We start from the raw sequence: 17430 nt of genomic DNA, 5'->3' as shown, positions 1-17430 counted from the left end.
TGTTTGGAATTAGATGGGTTCAAATCCTTAGTCTCCCAGGTACTAGGTGTGATTCCTTCAGGTGATTGAGAATAGGAATCTCTATGTAAAAAGAATATTGTGAGGATTAAATATAACGTGTAAAACAATTATTGTGGTACTGGCATAAGGACACATATAAGGACAGCCATATAGACCCACAGACAGAATAGACAGTCGAGAAAAAACCTCACATATATGGACTGGTGGATTTTTAACAAGGGTGCCAAGACTATTCAATGGGGAAAGGGCAGTCTGTTCAATAAATGGTACAGAAAAAACTGGGTATCCATATGCACAGAATAAAGTTGGGCCCCTTCTTCACATCATATTAAAAAACCAACACAAAATGGATCAAAGATCTAAAGTTACAGACAGAAACTATAAAACTCTTAGAAGAAAACATTGGGGAAAATCTTCAAGACATTGAATTTGGCAATGATTTCTTGGCTATGATATCAAAAACACATGCAACAACAAAAAATAGATAAATCGGACTTCATCAAAATGTAAAACCTTTGTGCATCAAAGGACACTATCAAGAGAGCGGAAAGACAACCCACAGAATGGGAGAAAACATTTAGGAGTCATATATCTGGTAAGTGATTAATATCCAGAGTATATATGAAGAACTCTTTAACTCAACAACTACAAAAAGCAAACAGATTCAAAAATGGGTAAAGGACTTGAATACACATTTCTGCAAAGAAGATCTACAAATGGCCAATAAACACATGAAAAGATGTTCAACATCATTAGTCATCACAGAAAAGCAAATCCAAACCCACAAGTAAAAAAAAAAAATCCATAATGAGGTATCACCTCAGACCCATTAGAAGGACTACTAGCAAAAAAATTTAAAAAACAAAACAGAAAATAACAAGTGTTGGTGAGGATATAAAGAATTTGGAATGCTGGAGTGCCTGCCTGGCTCAGTTGGTAGAGCCTGCGACTCTTGATCTTGGGCTTGTAAGTTCATGCCTCACCCTGGGTGTGGCTTGAAATCTTAAGGGGCGCCTGGGTGGCTCAGTCAGTTAAGCGTCCAACTTCGGATCAGATCATGATCTCACAGTTTGTAGGCTCGAGCCCCACTCTAGGCTCCACACTCTGCACTCTCTCTCTCCTTCTGCCCCTCGCGTGCTCTCTTTCAAAAAAAATCTTAAAAAATGTATTTACTGAGCATTTCAATGCTGGGCATTATACTGGGGCACTGGGAATATACTGATTCAAAAACAACAACAAAGTTACCCCCAGGTAACTGAAAATATAATGGAGGGAGAAAGGCAAATAAGCGATAAATCACAACAAATTATAGAAACAAACTATTACAATAGTAAGCTTATAAAGATAAATTCAGGAGAAGAAAAGTTGGTAAAGAGATCAGGTTAGTTATCTCGGAGAACTGCTATATAGGCAGGGGGAGAAAACAGGACATCCCAGAAGTACATTTGAGGGCATCAAGTGCCTAATCTGAAAAGCATGACTCAGTCACGAAGGGCCTTAAATGCCATGCTAGTAGTTTGGATTTTATCTTGAAAACAGTGGGAACCAATTACCTACTTAAGCAGGAAAGTGAAATGATCAAGGCTGCATTTTTGAAGAATCATTCTGACCTAAGGGTGGAGGGACTGAAGGCCAGGTGACACTGATGCAAAATGATTAAATGACTGTTGTAATTCAGAAGAGTTATGACAGTAGCTGGGACTAGGGTTGTGGCACTTAGTCCTCAAAACAGGGATTAAGTGGATGTAGCAATGGTTGAGTGTGGAGGAATCAATGATCAGGCTTCTGTCTGGCACAACTGAGGGATTACTGCTAACATTTATTGAGTTCTATGTGCCAGATACCATGCTGAGTACTTAAAATTAATGATCTCGGGGCGCCTGGGTGGCGCAGTCGGTTGAGCGTCCGACTTCAGCCAGGTCACGATCTTGCGGTCCGGGAGTTCGAGCCCCGCGTCAGGCTCTGGGCTGATGGCTCGGAGCCTGGAGCCTGTTTCCGATTCTGTGTCTCCCTCTCTCTGCCCCTCCCCCGTTCATGCTCTGTCTCTCTCTGTCCCAAAAATGAGTAGACGTTGAAAAAAAAAAATTAAAAAAAAAAAATTAATGATCTCATTAAATTCTCACCAAAAACCTGTATATTCAATTATTCTCATTTTACAGGGAAAACTAGATTTTATGTTAAATAACTTGCCAAGGTCATGATCAAATCCAGATCTAAGTAAAAAACTACTTATGTAAGATAACTGGCACACAGTGGAAGCTCCAACATTTTCCTTTCAATTACTTACATTGAACACATCACTCCATTATTACTTTACCTTGTCAATATTCAGTGAGTTACTATTCCTCAATGTTTGCAGCCAACAGATAGGGAAACTCTCACTTCATACTTAGTGCACTTCTAAAAGCATTAAAGTACAATGTTAGAGTTACACAACAGAGTCCCAGTTTTAAATGGGTACCTGTTTCCAGAGCACTAAACATTTTATGATTCTTAAATTATGTATGATTAGAATCAACCTGCCAGAGCAAATCCAGTGGACATCTAGGAAATGTCACAGATGCTGAAGATCACAATAGTAGGTGTTGTATCTATCACTATGTAACTGGGTAAACCCCAAACCACCCTTCCTAAACCCACCAGGGACAAATGATTAAGGAATTTTCTACTTATTGTATGACCATGAGATATCTTGTAGCTTCTCAGAACAGAGAGGACATCTTTCTCCCTGCCACAACAGCACAAGCCGACTGGAATTCAAGCAGCCAGCCAGTTACCCCTTTTCCATGAGGCCTTTCAAAGGGGCTATCTGCTAAAACTTCCCTGTTCACTGCTCTGGGGGACATGGACAATGGTCAGGATGAATGACTAGAACAGAGGATAATTTCAGAGATGAAGGAAATTCCAGATCTTAGCCGCCCCTTGATATTTTGGAGGGAGCTCAGAAGCAACTGTAGTCTCAGAGGAACACTGCCAAGTAACAGGCCTGGCTCTACTGTCACAAACATACCCTTCCATTTGGCCAAGGTCAGGCCTTTAATCTTTAGCAACAGCAATTGGCAGGAGGTGAAACAATGCCATGGCTCAAAATCACGCAAAAGTCATATATTAAAGACTAAATTCAGGGACTGAAAAGGGATTCAGAAGTACCAATGTATAACTTGAAAATGAAGCTGTAGGGGCGCCTGGGTGGCGCAGTCGGTTAAGCGTCCGACTTCAGCCAGGTCACGATCTCGCAGTCCGTGAGTTCGAGCCCCGCGTCGGGCTCTGGGCTGATGGCTCGGAGCCTGGAGCCTGTTTCCGATTCTGTGTCTGCCTCTCTCTCTGCCCCTCCCCCGTTCATGCTCTGTCTCTCTCTGTCCCAAAAATAAATAAACATTGGAAAAAAAAAATTAAAAAAAAAAAAAAAGAAAATGAAGTTGTACAAAAATAACAAAATTGAACACAGTCTATAAAGAATTTCTCCAACCACAAGTTACTGGAGGGCAAGGACCAGATCTTCTCTAAGCTACTTCTATGCTTTATTCACCATGGCCTGATGAGGGGAAGATGATCAATCTTTGCAAGACAAGGAACAGTGGTTCCAGCACGTCTTCTAGCAGGCCTGCCTAATCAAGAAATATGGTAATTGTGAAAGGGAGAAAAGACTAAAATTAAGACTAGAGAAATGTGATTTCATGCTGCTTTACCACAAAGGGGCAATGTTTGAACACCAGTAATCTGGAGAAGCTAGGGACTTAGTTTACTTCCTTTTTAAACCCCAGACTGAGGGCTGGAGCCTGGGTGAGAAGTGGGCTTGTCGCTCCACCTACTCACTGCATTTCTCCTACAGGGATTGGCACCAACTCTTTACTAGCAGCGTGGCTGTCAGGGGGCCAAGGCCAAAGGAAACAAGCAGAGCAGCTAGTCTTCCTACAGTGATCACATACTCAAGAATGCGTGTTGACAAGTAGCAGTGATGGTGGGGATCTCTGCCTGGAAATTACTTTGAGTAGTATGGGGTAGTGGTTCTACAACTTGAGCAGGCATCAGAATCACCTGTAGGGCTTGTTAAACTAGATTACTGGGCTCTAACCCTAATTTCCAATTCATAAAGTCTAAAGTAGGTCTCAATTTGCATTTCAAATAATTTTTTGGGTGATGTTGATACTGCTGATCCAAAGACCACACTTTGATTATCACTGCTGTAGATATTTCTGGCTCCATGCCCTTAATCTCTTAATACTCTCCCATTCCCTCTTGTCTACCATCCACCTACTGCTTTAATTCTTCTCCACTATCCTCCTTTAGAAAAACTAAGGGAAAGACAGAAACAGGAGTGTTAGATTTATCTTAAGGATTCCTCTGGGCAAGGATTCTGGCACTCTAGTCTGGTTGATGGGTATTTCAGTAGCAAAATTTATTCCAAATACATACATGCTTCCTCTCATCTAACAGTTGGTGGGGAGGGACAGTTCAGTAAAGAGTAACAGGTGCTTTTCCAATAATAAGGTCTTGATTTGGATTTCGTAAGAATCGGGTAAAAAAAACATAGATCTATTCTGCTATATTTTAGAAAAGCTTCTCACCTCTCCTAGACTACTTAAATATTATAGCTAAACATACACAAAATTTGCCATTTTAACCATTTAAATGCATTAAGTATATTCACATTGTTGTGTATCACCACCATCTGTCTCTGGAACTTTTTCACCATCCCCATCTGAAACTCTGTACCCATTAAACAGTAATTCCCCACCCCCCACTAGCCCTTGGTAATAACCATTCTATTCCTAGACTACTTTTTGACTCAGTTTCTCTTTCACTTAATAAGAGAGGGTCCATTGGTAACTACGGGATTACTTCTATATATGCAGGCCTTCTTGCATATATGTGATTGAGTTTATTATTATAAAAAAGGGGAGAAAAAATGAGGTTTGAGATAGGAAGGAGACAGCCGGAGAGGGATTTTCATACTGGGCCTACAATCCACAGGCCTCAGCAGCCTTGCCATGGGTCTGCCCGATTCTTTCGCATCAAGAAGTTGATCTTGCGAGCCATTTCCATGTTGTAGATCCGCCGGCAGGTTTCATAGCTTTCCCTCTGTCGTCGGCGACAAGGCTTTTCATAGTACCGCCGTCGCTTAATGTCCTCAATGAGCCCATCCATGGTGAGAATTCTGTGTAAGAGCAGGCAGTAAAGTTAGAAACTTGGGCTCATTCTTTCTGAATTTCACATATGGCCAGAAGCCAACTGGCCAAACAACTGGTGTCTATAAAAATTATGTGAAATGGTGGTTATACAGCATTAACTGCCTACTTACAGAGGCCCCAAACAGGAATTTGTGGGATATAAAAAAGTAATTACATAGTCCTTGCTCTTGGGAAGTTTATGGTCAAGGTTATGTTTTCAATCTTTTTTCTACCACAGCACACCTAAGGGATGTGACAGAGTCCTGTAAGAACAGTGCCTGGGTAGCTCAGTGAATTAAGCATCAGACTCCTGGTTTCGGGTCAGGTCATGACCTCACGGTTTGTGAGTTTAAACCCTGCTGTGTTGGGGCGCCTGGGTGGCTCAGTCGGTTAAGCGTCTGACTTAGGCTCAGGTCACTATCTCGCGGTCCGTGAGTTTGAGCCCCGTGTTTGGCTCTGGGCTGATGGCTCAGAGCCTGGAGCCTGCTTCCGATTCTGTGTCTCCCTCTCTCTCTGCCCCTCTCCCATTCATGCTCTGTCTCTCTCTGTCTCAAAAATAAATAAAGGTTAAAAAAATTAAAAAATAAATAAATAAATAAACCCTGCTGCGGGCTAACAGTGCAGAGCCTTGCTTGGGATTCTCTCTTTCTCCTTGTCTGACCCTTCCTCGCTCACATTCTCTCTTTCAAAATAAATTAACTCAAAAAAAAAAAAAAAAAAAAAAAGAGTGGCTCTCTATGGCAGTGATTTTCAACCAAGGGATTATTTCAGAATCTTCAGATGGGATAAGTCATTTGTAGTAGGAAAAAATAAATCACCAGGGGGTGATTCCTACATGTTCCTTAGTTGCAAAAGCCATCCCTAGTTGCAAAAGCCATCCCATCGCATTAACTGATTGATACAGCTGAAGTCTGGAGGCCTGAGATATCCCTGGGCCTACTTGGGGAAAGACGAGGCTCAATGATACACTAATGATACAAATGGGAACATTAAATAACAGCTTCACCCATCATTTTCCACGTACACATGCTCTAACCACACTACTTTACAGACTACTCCCTGAACACGCTGATACCAAGTCTTTACTCAAGCTGCTTTCTCAGCCTAGAATGCCACCGCTACTTCCAGTTGCCAACCTTCTTAAATCTTTCTTTCAATGTTTATTTTTGATAGAGAGAAAGAGAAAAGTGAGCACAAGTAGGGGAGGGGCAGAGAGAGAGACAGACACAGAATGTGAAACAGGCTCCAGGCGCCAAGCTGTCAGCACAGATCTGACGCGGGGCTTGAACCCACAGACTGTGAGATCATGACCTGAGCCCAAGTCAGATGCTTAACTGACTGAGCCACCCGGCACCCCCAGTTGCCAACCTTCTGAGTGAAATTTTCCCTCATCTTTTTCATGCCAAACCTACATGCCACCTCTCCAAAAAGGTTTCTCATCTTTTTAGAGAATATCATTTATTTTATTGTATACCTATTTAGCAGTTATTTCATTCTGCCGTTTTATTATTTATACAGACATCTCCCTCATTAGACTGACAGCCTCTGAAGGCAGAAACTATGTTTTATTAATCGTTAAGGGTCCATAAAATTGAGCTCCATCTGTTTTCTCCTGCCCACCCAATTCCTTGCAATGCAGCTCCTCTTGTTGGATTTAAAACATATCTAACTCAAACTCACCTCTTTGTTCTCCCACAAAGACATCAGGCTTCTATAAGCTACCCATCCCCAGGCTCCTGAGAGCTGTGGCTCCAATCTGTAATTTGTTGCTCCCTCTCAACCCATCCCCAGTTGGTCCTCAGGAGGTCTGGAGGCATCTGCTGCTGCCCTCCATTCCTGGCACTGTTTACATGGCCCCCTTCCTGCTCACCCTGGCCTTTTACTACAGGTAAAAAGTCAGTCACAAACACAATTGGAGATAAGGAGGTCAAGTGGAAGAAGGGGGATAGAGGAAAAAGGAAATCAAAATAAGAGAAACCAACAGCTACTTCTGCCCAGCAGGAAACTCTATTTTTTGCTGCTATGTTATACCACAAAGCCCAAGATAACAATAATACATTGAACATGAACTTGAAAAGATGTGAGCTTTGGGTAAATTACAAATGTGAATAGACTTGGGAACCAGTGTCCTATGGGATCCTCTCCCAGGCTCCTGTTGTTTCATATTAAGAATGATTTAGGGCGCCTGGGTGCCTGTTGGTTGAGCGTCCGACTTTGGCTCAGGTCATGATCTCACAGTTTGTGAGTTTGAGCCCCACATCAGGCTCTGTGCTGACAGCTCAGAGACTGCTTCGGATTCTGTGTCTCCCTTTCTCTGCTCCTCCCCTGTTCACACTTTGTCTCCCTCTCTCTCAAAAATAAATAAACATTAAAAAAAAATTAAAAAAAAAAAGAATGATTTATAGGCTACTAGAAAATCTTATTTGTATAGATCAGTTTGTTAGTGATAGGGAAATGTGAGGCAAGGGAATTGCTGCAAATTCCCAGAAACCAGAGAAGCAGATAATTCAGGTTCTCCTGGAAACATAGTTATGCCCAAAAATCATGTGGATCCAACACTAGAATCTTACAATAGAGAAGTAGGGCATCAAAGACCAAAAGACTCCATATCCTTGCTGCCTTTCTTCCTCAATTTACTCTTAAATGTTGGCATCCCTCCAGATTCTGACTGAAAACCTCTGTCTTTCTGGTTCTTCATGACTTCCTTAACCTTTACCAGTGAGCCCCAATGCACAGTGGAGTCATCCTCTAGAAGGTTTTTTAAAAAGTACTGATTCCTGGGCACCATTCCTCAGAGATTTTTTTTTAAATTTTTATTTATTTTGAGAGACAGAGAAAGCGAGTGGGTGAGGGGCAGAGAGAGAGGGAGAGAAAGAATCCCAAGCAGGCTCTGCACTGTCAGCACAGAGCCCGATGCGGGGCTTGAACTCACAAACCATGAGATCATGACCTGAGCCGAAACCAAGGGTCAGATGCTTAACTGACTGAGCCACCCAGGTGCCCCTAGAGATTCTGATTTAATTGGTCTAGAGTGGGGTTATGCACTGGAAATGTTGTGAAATACTGCCAGGTGATTCTCAGCCTCAACTGAGAACTGATGCAGACACGGTTGACTCTTTAACTCTAGTCCCAAACTTACCTTAGAGCTAGACTGTTATTTCCAATTGCCTCAAAACCTACACAGACCAAAGTTACTGTCTTCTAAAACCTATAGTGTTGGGGCGCCTGGGTGGCGCAGTCGGTTAAGCGTCCGACTTCAGCCAGGTCACGATCTTGCGGTCCGGGAGTTCGAGCCCCGCGTCAGGCTCTGGGCTGATGGCTCAGAGCCTGGAGCCTGTTTCCGATTCTGTGTCTCCCTCTCTCTCTGCCCCTCCCCCGTTCATGCTCTGTCTCTCTCTGTCCCAAAAATAAATAAACGTTGAAAAATAAAATAAAATAAAATCTATAGTGTTAATGACATCACCAGTTACTCAAGCTAAAAATCTGTGTGTTCCTGGACTAGGCCTTTTTTTTTTTTTTTACTTCTACATCCACAGTTACCATATCCTATGAATTCTATAACCTGAAATAGTTCTTAGATCTCTTCCTTCTCTCCTTTCCTGTGGCCACAGCTCTAATTATTGTCCTTATCATCTTGTGTCTGGACTCCAGAAATAGGCATCTAACTGGTCATTTAATCAATTAAGTTTTCATGGAATCCCAAATCGGTACCAGATATTGTGTTTAAATGCTGTAGAAAACAAACCTAAATATGGTTCCCTCCCCCTGCTGTATAGTAGAGAGGACAATTATACAAGAATTACAGTAGAGTGTGATCACTTCTTCCCTCCGTTCCCAAAGCACAGTGGTCCTCAAACTTTAGCATGCAGCAATCACATGGAACACTTAAAACAAACTGCTGTGTCACCTTTAGTTTCTGACTCCATAGGTCTAGGGTAGGGCCCAAGAATTTGCATTTCTAGTAAGTTCCCAGGTGATGTTGCTGCTAATGGTCTAGGGAAAACCAATGCCATAGCACAGTTAATGCCTCTTATAAAGCACTGATCAGACAATATCATATTTAACCATGTTCTATCTTTTCAATTTTTACTTATTTTGTAAGTTTTTAAAAAAATTTGTTATCAAGTAATCTCTACACCCAATGTGGGGTTTGAACTCACAGCCCTGAGATCAAGAGTCACATGCTCCTCCAACTGAGCCAGCCAAGCACCCCGTCTTTTTAACTAAAAAAAAAAAAATTAATGTTTATTTTTGAGAGAGAGAGAGAGAGAGATACAGATCATGAGCAGGGGAGGGGCAGAGAGAGAGAGAGGGAGACACAGAATCTGAACCAGGCTGCAGGCTGTCAGCACACAGCCCAATGCGGGGCTCAAACTCACAAGCTGTGAGATTACGACCTGAGCTTAAGTCGGATGCTTAACCAACTGACCTACCCAGGTGCCCCTTTTAACTTAAAAAAAAAAAAAAAAAAAAAAAAAAAAAAAAAAAGGTTTATTTATTTATTTTTGACAGAGACAGAGTGCGAGAAGGGGGAGGGGCAGAGAGAGAGGGAGACAGAATCCACACTGCCAGTACAGAGCCCGACATGGGGCTCGAATTCACGAACTGTGAGATTGTGACTCGAGCCGAAGTCAGACGCTTAACCAACTGAGCCACTAGGCGCCCATTTTCTTTTTAATTTTTAAAATCTCCCTTATTGGAGTTTGTGCTTTCTAATGTTAGAGATTATTTATTTTTGTATTTATTTATTTTTGCAAATGAATTTATTCATTTTTTAAAATGAATTTACACATTTTTGTATTTAACATAATGCTTAGCAAAGAGTGTATTATCAGTAAATGTATGATAAAAATGAATCCTCTAGAGGAGCCTGGGTGGCTCAGTCAGTTAAATGTCTAACTCTTGGGGCGCCTGGGTGGCGCAGTCGGTTAAGCATCCGACTTCAGCCAGGTCACGATCTCGCGGTCCGTGAGTTCGAGCCCCTCGTCGGGCTCTGGGCTGATGGCTCAGAGCCTGGAGCCTGTTTCCGATTCTGTGTCTCCCTCTCTCTCTGCCCCTTGCCCGTTCATGCTCTCTCTCTGTCCCAAAAATAAATAAACGTTGAAAAAAAAATTAAAAAAAAAAAAAAGTCTAACTCTTGATTTCAGCTCAGTCACGATCTCACGGTTCGTTGAATTTGAGCCCCACGTGGGACTCGGTGCTGAGAATGCAAAGACTGCTTGGGATTCTCTCTCCCCCTCTCTCTGCCTGTGCCCCACACCTGTGCTTGTTCTCTCGAGCTCTCTCAGAATAAACCTAAAAAAAAAAAAGAATCCTCTGGGTGACTGACAAATGTCCGTAGCTCAAGGGATTAAGCATCTTTATAATAGCTCAGAAAGCCTCAATAATATTACCTTTCCTAAGATGTAACATGAGAGTTTAGACAGCATTTTCACATCCATGATCCTAATACAATCCTATAAAATTAAGCAGATAATGTCATCTTCAGGAAACGGAAGTCCAGAGAGACTGACCTGCCCAAGGTCACAAAATGGAGCTAGAAATAGAATCTAGATCTTAAGTGCAGTGTTCTATAGTAGCATTCTGCTTCTCAAACAAAAACCACCAAGGTTCAGAAGACAAATTATTGTGGGGCCTATGGGCAAAGGAGACCCTGAGGAAGGAAAGGGCTGGGCTGGGCTCCTCAGAGTAAAAAAAACGGGAGCCAAGAAGACACGGCACACTGAGGGAAAGGGATGACCCAGACATCCATCCAGATCTTGTTTACTGCTGTCTGATGAAGGCCACTTTTTGGACTAGTCTAGTACATTAGAGAAACAACAGAAAAAAGTCTCTGGGAAAATAAAAAGATTGGATATAAATTATAAAAAGGACACAGAGACTGTGTTTGAGGAGAAACGATTAAAAAAATTAGGGACCCCGGATATGACTTTACTAGAAAGAAAATCCTATTGGAATGAAAAAGACAGTTTAAAAGGGGGAGGAAAGAAATCTGCAAAAGGAGGAGAGAGTTTAGACACATACTCAGGTAACCTACTGGAGTTTCCAAGGGTTTGAAACAGAAGTGATCACCTTTCCAAGTAAATGCCTGTGTGCTCAAGCAAAAAAGCAAGATAAGAAAAAAGTAACAGAAGGATCTAAGAGTGGAGGAAGGGAAAGGATGAAAAGATCGTAGTCCCCAACAAAATGATAACACCATTGCCAAACAGTATTCCCTGGATGGTTCTAACTACTCTAACCCTTACCCTGACATTCCTAGTTATCTTAAAAAAGCACAGATTGGGGCGCCTGGGTGGCTCAGTCGGTTAAGGGTCCGACTTCGGCTCAGGTCATGATCTCGCGGTCCATGAGTTCGAGCCCTGCGTCAGGCTCTGTGCTGACAGCTCAGAGCCTAGAGCCTGTTTCAGATTCTGTGTCTCCCTCTCTCTCTGACCCTCCCCTGTTCATGTTCTGTCTCTGTCTCAAAAATAAAAAGTAAACGTTAAAAAAAAAAAATTAAAAAAAAAAAAAAAAGCACAGATTACCTTCCAAAACTCCAGAGTCCCTACAGTAGAGGCATCTACTCATTTTTTAAAAATATTTTTTAATGTTTATTTTTGAGAGAGACAGAGTATGAACAGGGAAGGGACTGAGAGAGGGAGACACAGAATCTGAAGCAGGCTCCAGGCTCTGAGCTGTCAGCACAGAGCCCAACACGGGGCTTGAACCCACAAATCACGAGAACATGACCTGAGCTGAAGTTAGATGCCTAACCAACTGAGCCACCCAGGCATCTCAACTCATTTTTAATAAAAAAGGATGCAGGAAGAGTTTTGTAGAACTCATGAAGTAAATAGAGGGGCACCTGGGTGGCTCAGTCAGTTGAACGTCCAACTTTGACTCAAGTCATGACAATTCATGAGTTCAAGCCCTGCATTGGGCTCTGTGCTGACAGCTCAGAGCCTGAAGCCTGCTTCAGATTCTGTGTCTCCTTCTCTCTCTACCCCTCCCCGACTTGTGCTCTGTCTCTATCAAAAATAAATAAAAAATAAAAATAAATAAAATAAAATAAATAAATAAAAAGAACTCATGAAGTAAATAGAAAGGGTGTTACTAATGAGGGTGTTACTTCTGCTTCCAAATGTAGCTCAAGGACTAGCAGATCAAAAGCTTTAGAGTGAACAGATCAGCTAGAGTTCAGGCATCTGGCAAACTAACACTGAAGGAGAAATCAACTGCCAATTTTAGTGGAATTCATCAGATTATGTAAAAGTAGCTGAGCTGCCTGGGCTGGGGAGGTTGGGTGTGGCAAACTCACATGTCAGTGTAGCCAGCCTATGGCAGGGTAACATGTATGCACAAGGACCCAATGGGCCCAGAAGCTGGCCTACCAGGAATAAAAGGGGTCAACTGGGCATACTTCCAGTGTGCTTGCCTTTCCTTGATTGGGGGCCAGCCAATCATGCAGGGCTTCCTAGCAACCCCCACTTTCCATCTCCTCATCCCAGGGCACTTGGTTATATAACAAGCATTTTGTGGCGGTCTCACTGGGCAGACACATAGGCCGTTTCCTTTGTAAGACTACCTTTGTGCTCCAAACACGCCAAAGTTTTAACCACCTCCCTCTCATCTCATTTGGTTTCCTACCTACTGCTGTAATTAGACCACAGAACATGAGACTAATTTTTAAACTATGAAACATCAGAAAGCTGAGAGATAAGGAGAAGCCTGGGATGTAAGACAGATATACAGAAAAGGTGGCCAGAGAGATTAGGAAAAAGCAGAGAAAAATAAAGAAAATTACATCAAAAAATACTGTTTGACAGGAAGACTGGGATACTCCAGAACCAGCTGGCTCACATTTTCATGTTTAAAGTCCTTGCCTAGAAAATTGTTCTAAGAGCAAAATATTTGTTCATTTTTTCCCCAAAGCTAAAATACAATTTATGGCATATATATATCTAACACCCCAAGATTAAAAGGAATAGAAATGTAGCTTCCCAAAGACTGAATGCAAATTGACAAAATAAGTATCTTCCCCAACGACTATAAAAATCACTAGTGTAGGGGTGCCTGGGTGACTCAGCTGGTGAAGCCTCCAACTTTGGATCAGGTCATGATCTCACAGTTTATGAGTTCGAGCATCATATCAGGCTCACTGTTGTCAATGTGGAGCCTGCTTTGGATCTTCTGTCTTTCCTCTCTCTGCCCCTCCCCTACTCACATTCTCTCTCTCAAAAATAAACATTAAAAAATATACACATTCCTTAAAAACACAATCACTACTGTAATACTTGTCCCCAACCTGGCACCTTCCACCCAGGAAAAAAGTATGTGTGAACTGCCATTCACCTACAAAAAGAGAATCTTAAAAGAAATATGGGGAGGGGTGCCTGGGTGGCTCAGTGGGTTAAGCGCTGGGCTTTAGCTCAGATCATGATCTCATGGTTCATAGCTCGAGCCCCGCATCAGGCTCTGTGCTGACAGCTCAGACACTGGAGCCTGCTTCAGATTCTGTGTCTTCCTCTCTCTGCCCCTCGCCTACTCATACTATGTCTCCCTCTCTCTCTCCTTCTCAAGTAAATATTTTTTTAAAAAAGGGAGAGAGGAAAAAAAAGGGAAACAGGGATGTGAAAACAGATTCCTAAAGCACTCTCAATCATTCAAAATAAATAAACAAATCACCAAAAAGCAAAACCAAAAGGGTAAAAATTTCCTTACAATTACTTCCAATTATAATAGCAAACACATAATGCCTACCTATGTTTTATTTATTTATTTTAAGAGAGAGAGTATGTATGAGAGTAAGCAGGGAGGTGACAGGGTGTTGTCACCACAGAGCCCAAGGCGGGGCTCAATCATCAAGAGTTGGAGGCTTAACTGACTGAGCCACCCAGACAGCCCCAAAGCAGCTAATTTCTTTTAAAAAAATCAAATTTTTGCTTTTGTGTTATTTGTACTTTAGGAACAGGGGAGGTTAGGAGAGCTAAAGCTGAGCCTTTGGAAATTTGTTTCATCATCAAATAACAGCTGCCCTTTGACATCCTTCAATAATACAAACATCTCAATCACCCTGGCTAACAGACCCATCTAAATCTACCAAAATAAATTAAAGACTTACAGAGAAAGGTCAGAAAAAGGGTGAAGGAATCTGTAAGACTTTTCCCAAATTCAGCATTTCATCTCACTAGCTAATTCACTACTGAGTCTGTAAAGACATTTATTTTGTGCTTCTAATATAAAGGCAGAGATATGTAAGGTCTATATATAAGGTCATTAGACATCTCAACCCTCTCACAGACATGCCACTGGGTCTGAAATAGGAAAGAGCTGGGAATGAGCAGCCACAGAAAAAAATAATATAGTGTATCTTACTATCCAGTACTTAATGGAATATCTTTAGGAAACAGCTTCCACCCAAGGACAGGATTGGTATGCACAAACACAGAATGCAGTAATGGGGCTGAGACCTAAGACCAGATCCTTTTAAAAGACACACAATCCATCTTAAGCCTGCAACTTCTTGATTACACAGCTTCTGACAGCATCTTGGTCCTCATTTATTATGGTCTTCTGCCATCCAACCACCCACAGCTAAAACTCTGCTAAGAACTAGATCATCTTTCATTTACCCTCTCAGTCCCCAAGAACCCCACTAATAAACCCAAATAAAGATTCTTAACTCGAAAATTAATGCAACAGGTGTTTATTTTTCCAGAGGAAGTAGTAAACAATCTAGTGACATAAAGCAATGAGCACCGCACTCGAAAGGTGTGTTTTGCACTCCTCTCTTCCATTCAGTAATTGTGTGATTCAAGAAACGTAATTTAAATGTCCTAAGCTTCCCTTACTTGTGAAATAAAGCTACCACCTTATTGGCTTTAAGGTGGAAGCCCAACTCATATAATCTCTTAATATCTCTTTCCTACAATTCTTAACTTACTTGATTTACTTAGTTTTTAAGTTGATTTGTTTATTTTGAGAGTGTGTGAGCAGGGGAAGGGCAGGGGGTGGGTGAGAGCGAATCCCAAGCAGGCTTCACACTGTCAGTTAGGAGCCTGACTTGGGGCTCAAACCCACAAACCGTGAGATCATGACCTGAGCCGAAACCAAGAGTCAGATCCCTAATTGACTGAGCCACCCAGGCTCCCCCATACAATTCTTTGATAATTCAACTCAACAAGCATTTGTTTCTCCAAACTGTTTTACACTGGGGAGAGAAAATGATGAAGCAAGCCAGAAAATCAAAAGACTTACAACCAGTGGCAAGGTAAGACTAAAGAACTATTGGCCTAAGTATGATAGTAAGACATTCTTTATTACAGCCATTCTAAATCTCGTGATGTAGCATTCAGAACCAATCAATACAGCTCCTCTACACCCAGTTCATTTCCACTTGTATGTTTTTGCTTATGCTGTAACCTTCCTCTAAACCTGTTATAGTTTTACATCTCTTGCTTGCTTCTCCAAGATCCCAAATCTGAATTTGTCTTTCCATTAGCCTTGTCCTCTGCCAATCCCTCTCTCGGCTTTCTATTTATCATGCACTACATTCCTGCTTCCCAACCACGTTATAACTTGGTTTTCCCTTTGGGTTCCTTAAGTCTTGGGGAGAGAATTCAGGCTGTGTATAAACAAACTTCAGACAGGTTTTGGGAGAAACTTCATTAAGATAAAAAAACTAAAGGGCTGAAATGGGAGAGAATAACCACCGCACTTCCCAAGACAGCTGGTCTAGGCACGATTCTGGTTACCTGTTTAGGGTCCTGTATGCACCTTCCACATTTCCTTCCTGTACCATCACAGTCCTGGCAATGAACTTCAGATGTTTTGCCATCACCTTGGGGTTTAAATCCTCACTCTGCAGGATCTAAAGGACAGTGTTGAAAGGGGGAGGAAATTACAGAGACCAGGTTAAAACAACAAAAACACAGAATGCCCGCTCTATCGAGTGGCTTACTCATATCAGCAACGTCCTCATATCTTAGAGAGTATACGTGAATCGTTATAAAGCCTGCCTAGTTCTCTGTGGCAATACACACCCTAGCCTACGGAAGAGGTGGCAGCAGGAGGGCACCACGGAGTTGTCGTGGCACAGGAGGACGGGGAGGCGCCGCAGCGTACTCCGTTATCGTTCACGTTCCCAGGAGTGTTGGGGCTGAGGGCTGGGAACGGAATCTTTCTCGGTCTTTATGAAGAGGGGCAACCACGCGCAAGCCTCCCTTCCCGCCACACCCGCCCTACTTTCCCCACTGCCAGCCCCGGTTCCTCACCCCACGCCCTCCGGAACCAGCCTCCAGGAACCTGGCTCGCGGCCGGAAGCGGAAATACGTAATCTCCTGCGCCGCGCGAAGAAGTTAGCTGGAGGCGGGGGGGGGGGGGGGTGAGGAGGGGAGGTAGAAGAAAACACCTGTGTGGAAACGTGGAAACCATGGCAATATTGCTTCAAGCCCGAGTCGACGGATTCTCCACGCCCCCTCACGCCTCCTGCCGGACTCCCAACGCCTCCACTCCGGACGCCACACCGGACAAAGCAAAATATTCGTTGCCTTAAAGTCCGCCCAAAACTGGTTCCTCGCCTTCTCCTCCCTCCATGTCTGAGGTCAGCGCGATTCCGTACCCCTAAATCCTATCAAATCTGTAACAGATATTTCCAGATTTCTTTTTCTGGAAGAAAAATGAGAGAAATAAGCAAAGCTTCCTGAACACGCTTCCTGTTTTCTCAAAGGACACAGATTCTTTGAGATCTGCTCTTCGGGAAAAACAGCTTCAAACCCCTCATCTGCTTAAAAACGAAGGAAAATAAATGAACAAACCACGAGTTGCCTATGAAATCATCTGCCCAGGCATTTCACGAAATAAAGTGAAATTACGAAATAAGGAAACACCTGCAGGTTTTAGACTCGAAGTCTCCCCCTCCCCCTCCCCCTCCTTTTCTTTTTAAGATTTTGTTCTTAAGCAATCTCCACACCTAGCTTGGGGTTGGAACCCACAACCCCCAGATCAAGAGTCACATGTTCCACGGACTGAGCCGGCCAAGTGCCCTGAACTGAAGACTCTTTTTATGTCGACTTCTATCCCTTTGCCTCTTAGGGAGACCTAGTAGAAACATCTCCTTTATTCTTCACTGTGGAAACCGCTTTTATTTTATTTGTCTCTGTTACTTCTACATTTACATTTGCGGTTATTCATATAAATTCAGATCTAGGAGCTACTGGAAAACAGTAGGGAAAGGCTCGAAAGAAGAAAGGTACACAAG

General features: G+C 42.6%; 1 protein-coding gene and 1 long non-coding RNA gene across 3 annotated transcripts; one reads left to right on the top strand and one right to left on the bottom strand.

The window, feature by feature from the left end:
- Positions 1–4883: 4883 nt before the first annotated feature.
- On the bottom strand, positions 4884–16579 carry MRPS21 (mitochondrial ribosomal protein S21). Of its 2 annotated transcripts, none has more exons than XM_006935080.4 (3): positions 16445–16579; positions 15926–16041; positions 4884–5179 (listed from the first exon to the last, which is right to left on the bottom strand). In XM_006935080.4, the coding sequence occupies exons 2-3, from the start codon at positions 16006–16008 to the stop codon at positions 4999–5001; spliced, it is 264 nt and encodes an 87-aa protein (XP_006935142.1). In that variant the 5' UTR covers positions 16009–16041; positions 16445–16579; the 3' UTR covers positions 4884–4998. The 2 variants fall into 2 exon arrangements, with proteins under 2 accessions (XP_006935142.1, XP_003990618.1); XM_003990569.6 differs by lacking the exon at positions 16445–16579 and adding an exon at positions 16214–16416.
- Positions 16530–16992, top strand: LOC123379058. Its single transcript, XR_006583021.1, has 2 exons — positions 16530–16773; positions 16900–16992. It is a non-coding gene; the product is annotated as an uncharacterized LOC123379058 (long non-coding RNA).
- The last annotated feature ends 438 nt before the right edge of the window (positions 16993–17430 follow it).

The sequence above is a fragment of the Felis catus genome, chromosome C1 (genome assembly GCF_018350175.1).
Source record: "Felis catus isolate Fca126 chromosome C1, F.catus_Fca126_mat1.0, whole genome shotgun sequence".
Taxonomy (NCBI): domain Eukaryota; kingdom Metazoa; phylum Chordata; class Mammalia; order Carnivora; family Felidae; genus Felis; species Felis catus.
The sequence above is the reverse complement of the archived record's forward strand: the minus strand, read 5'-3'. Positions and strand labels throughout refer to the sequence as shown.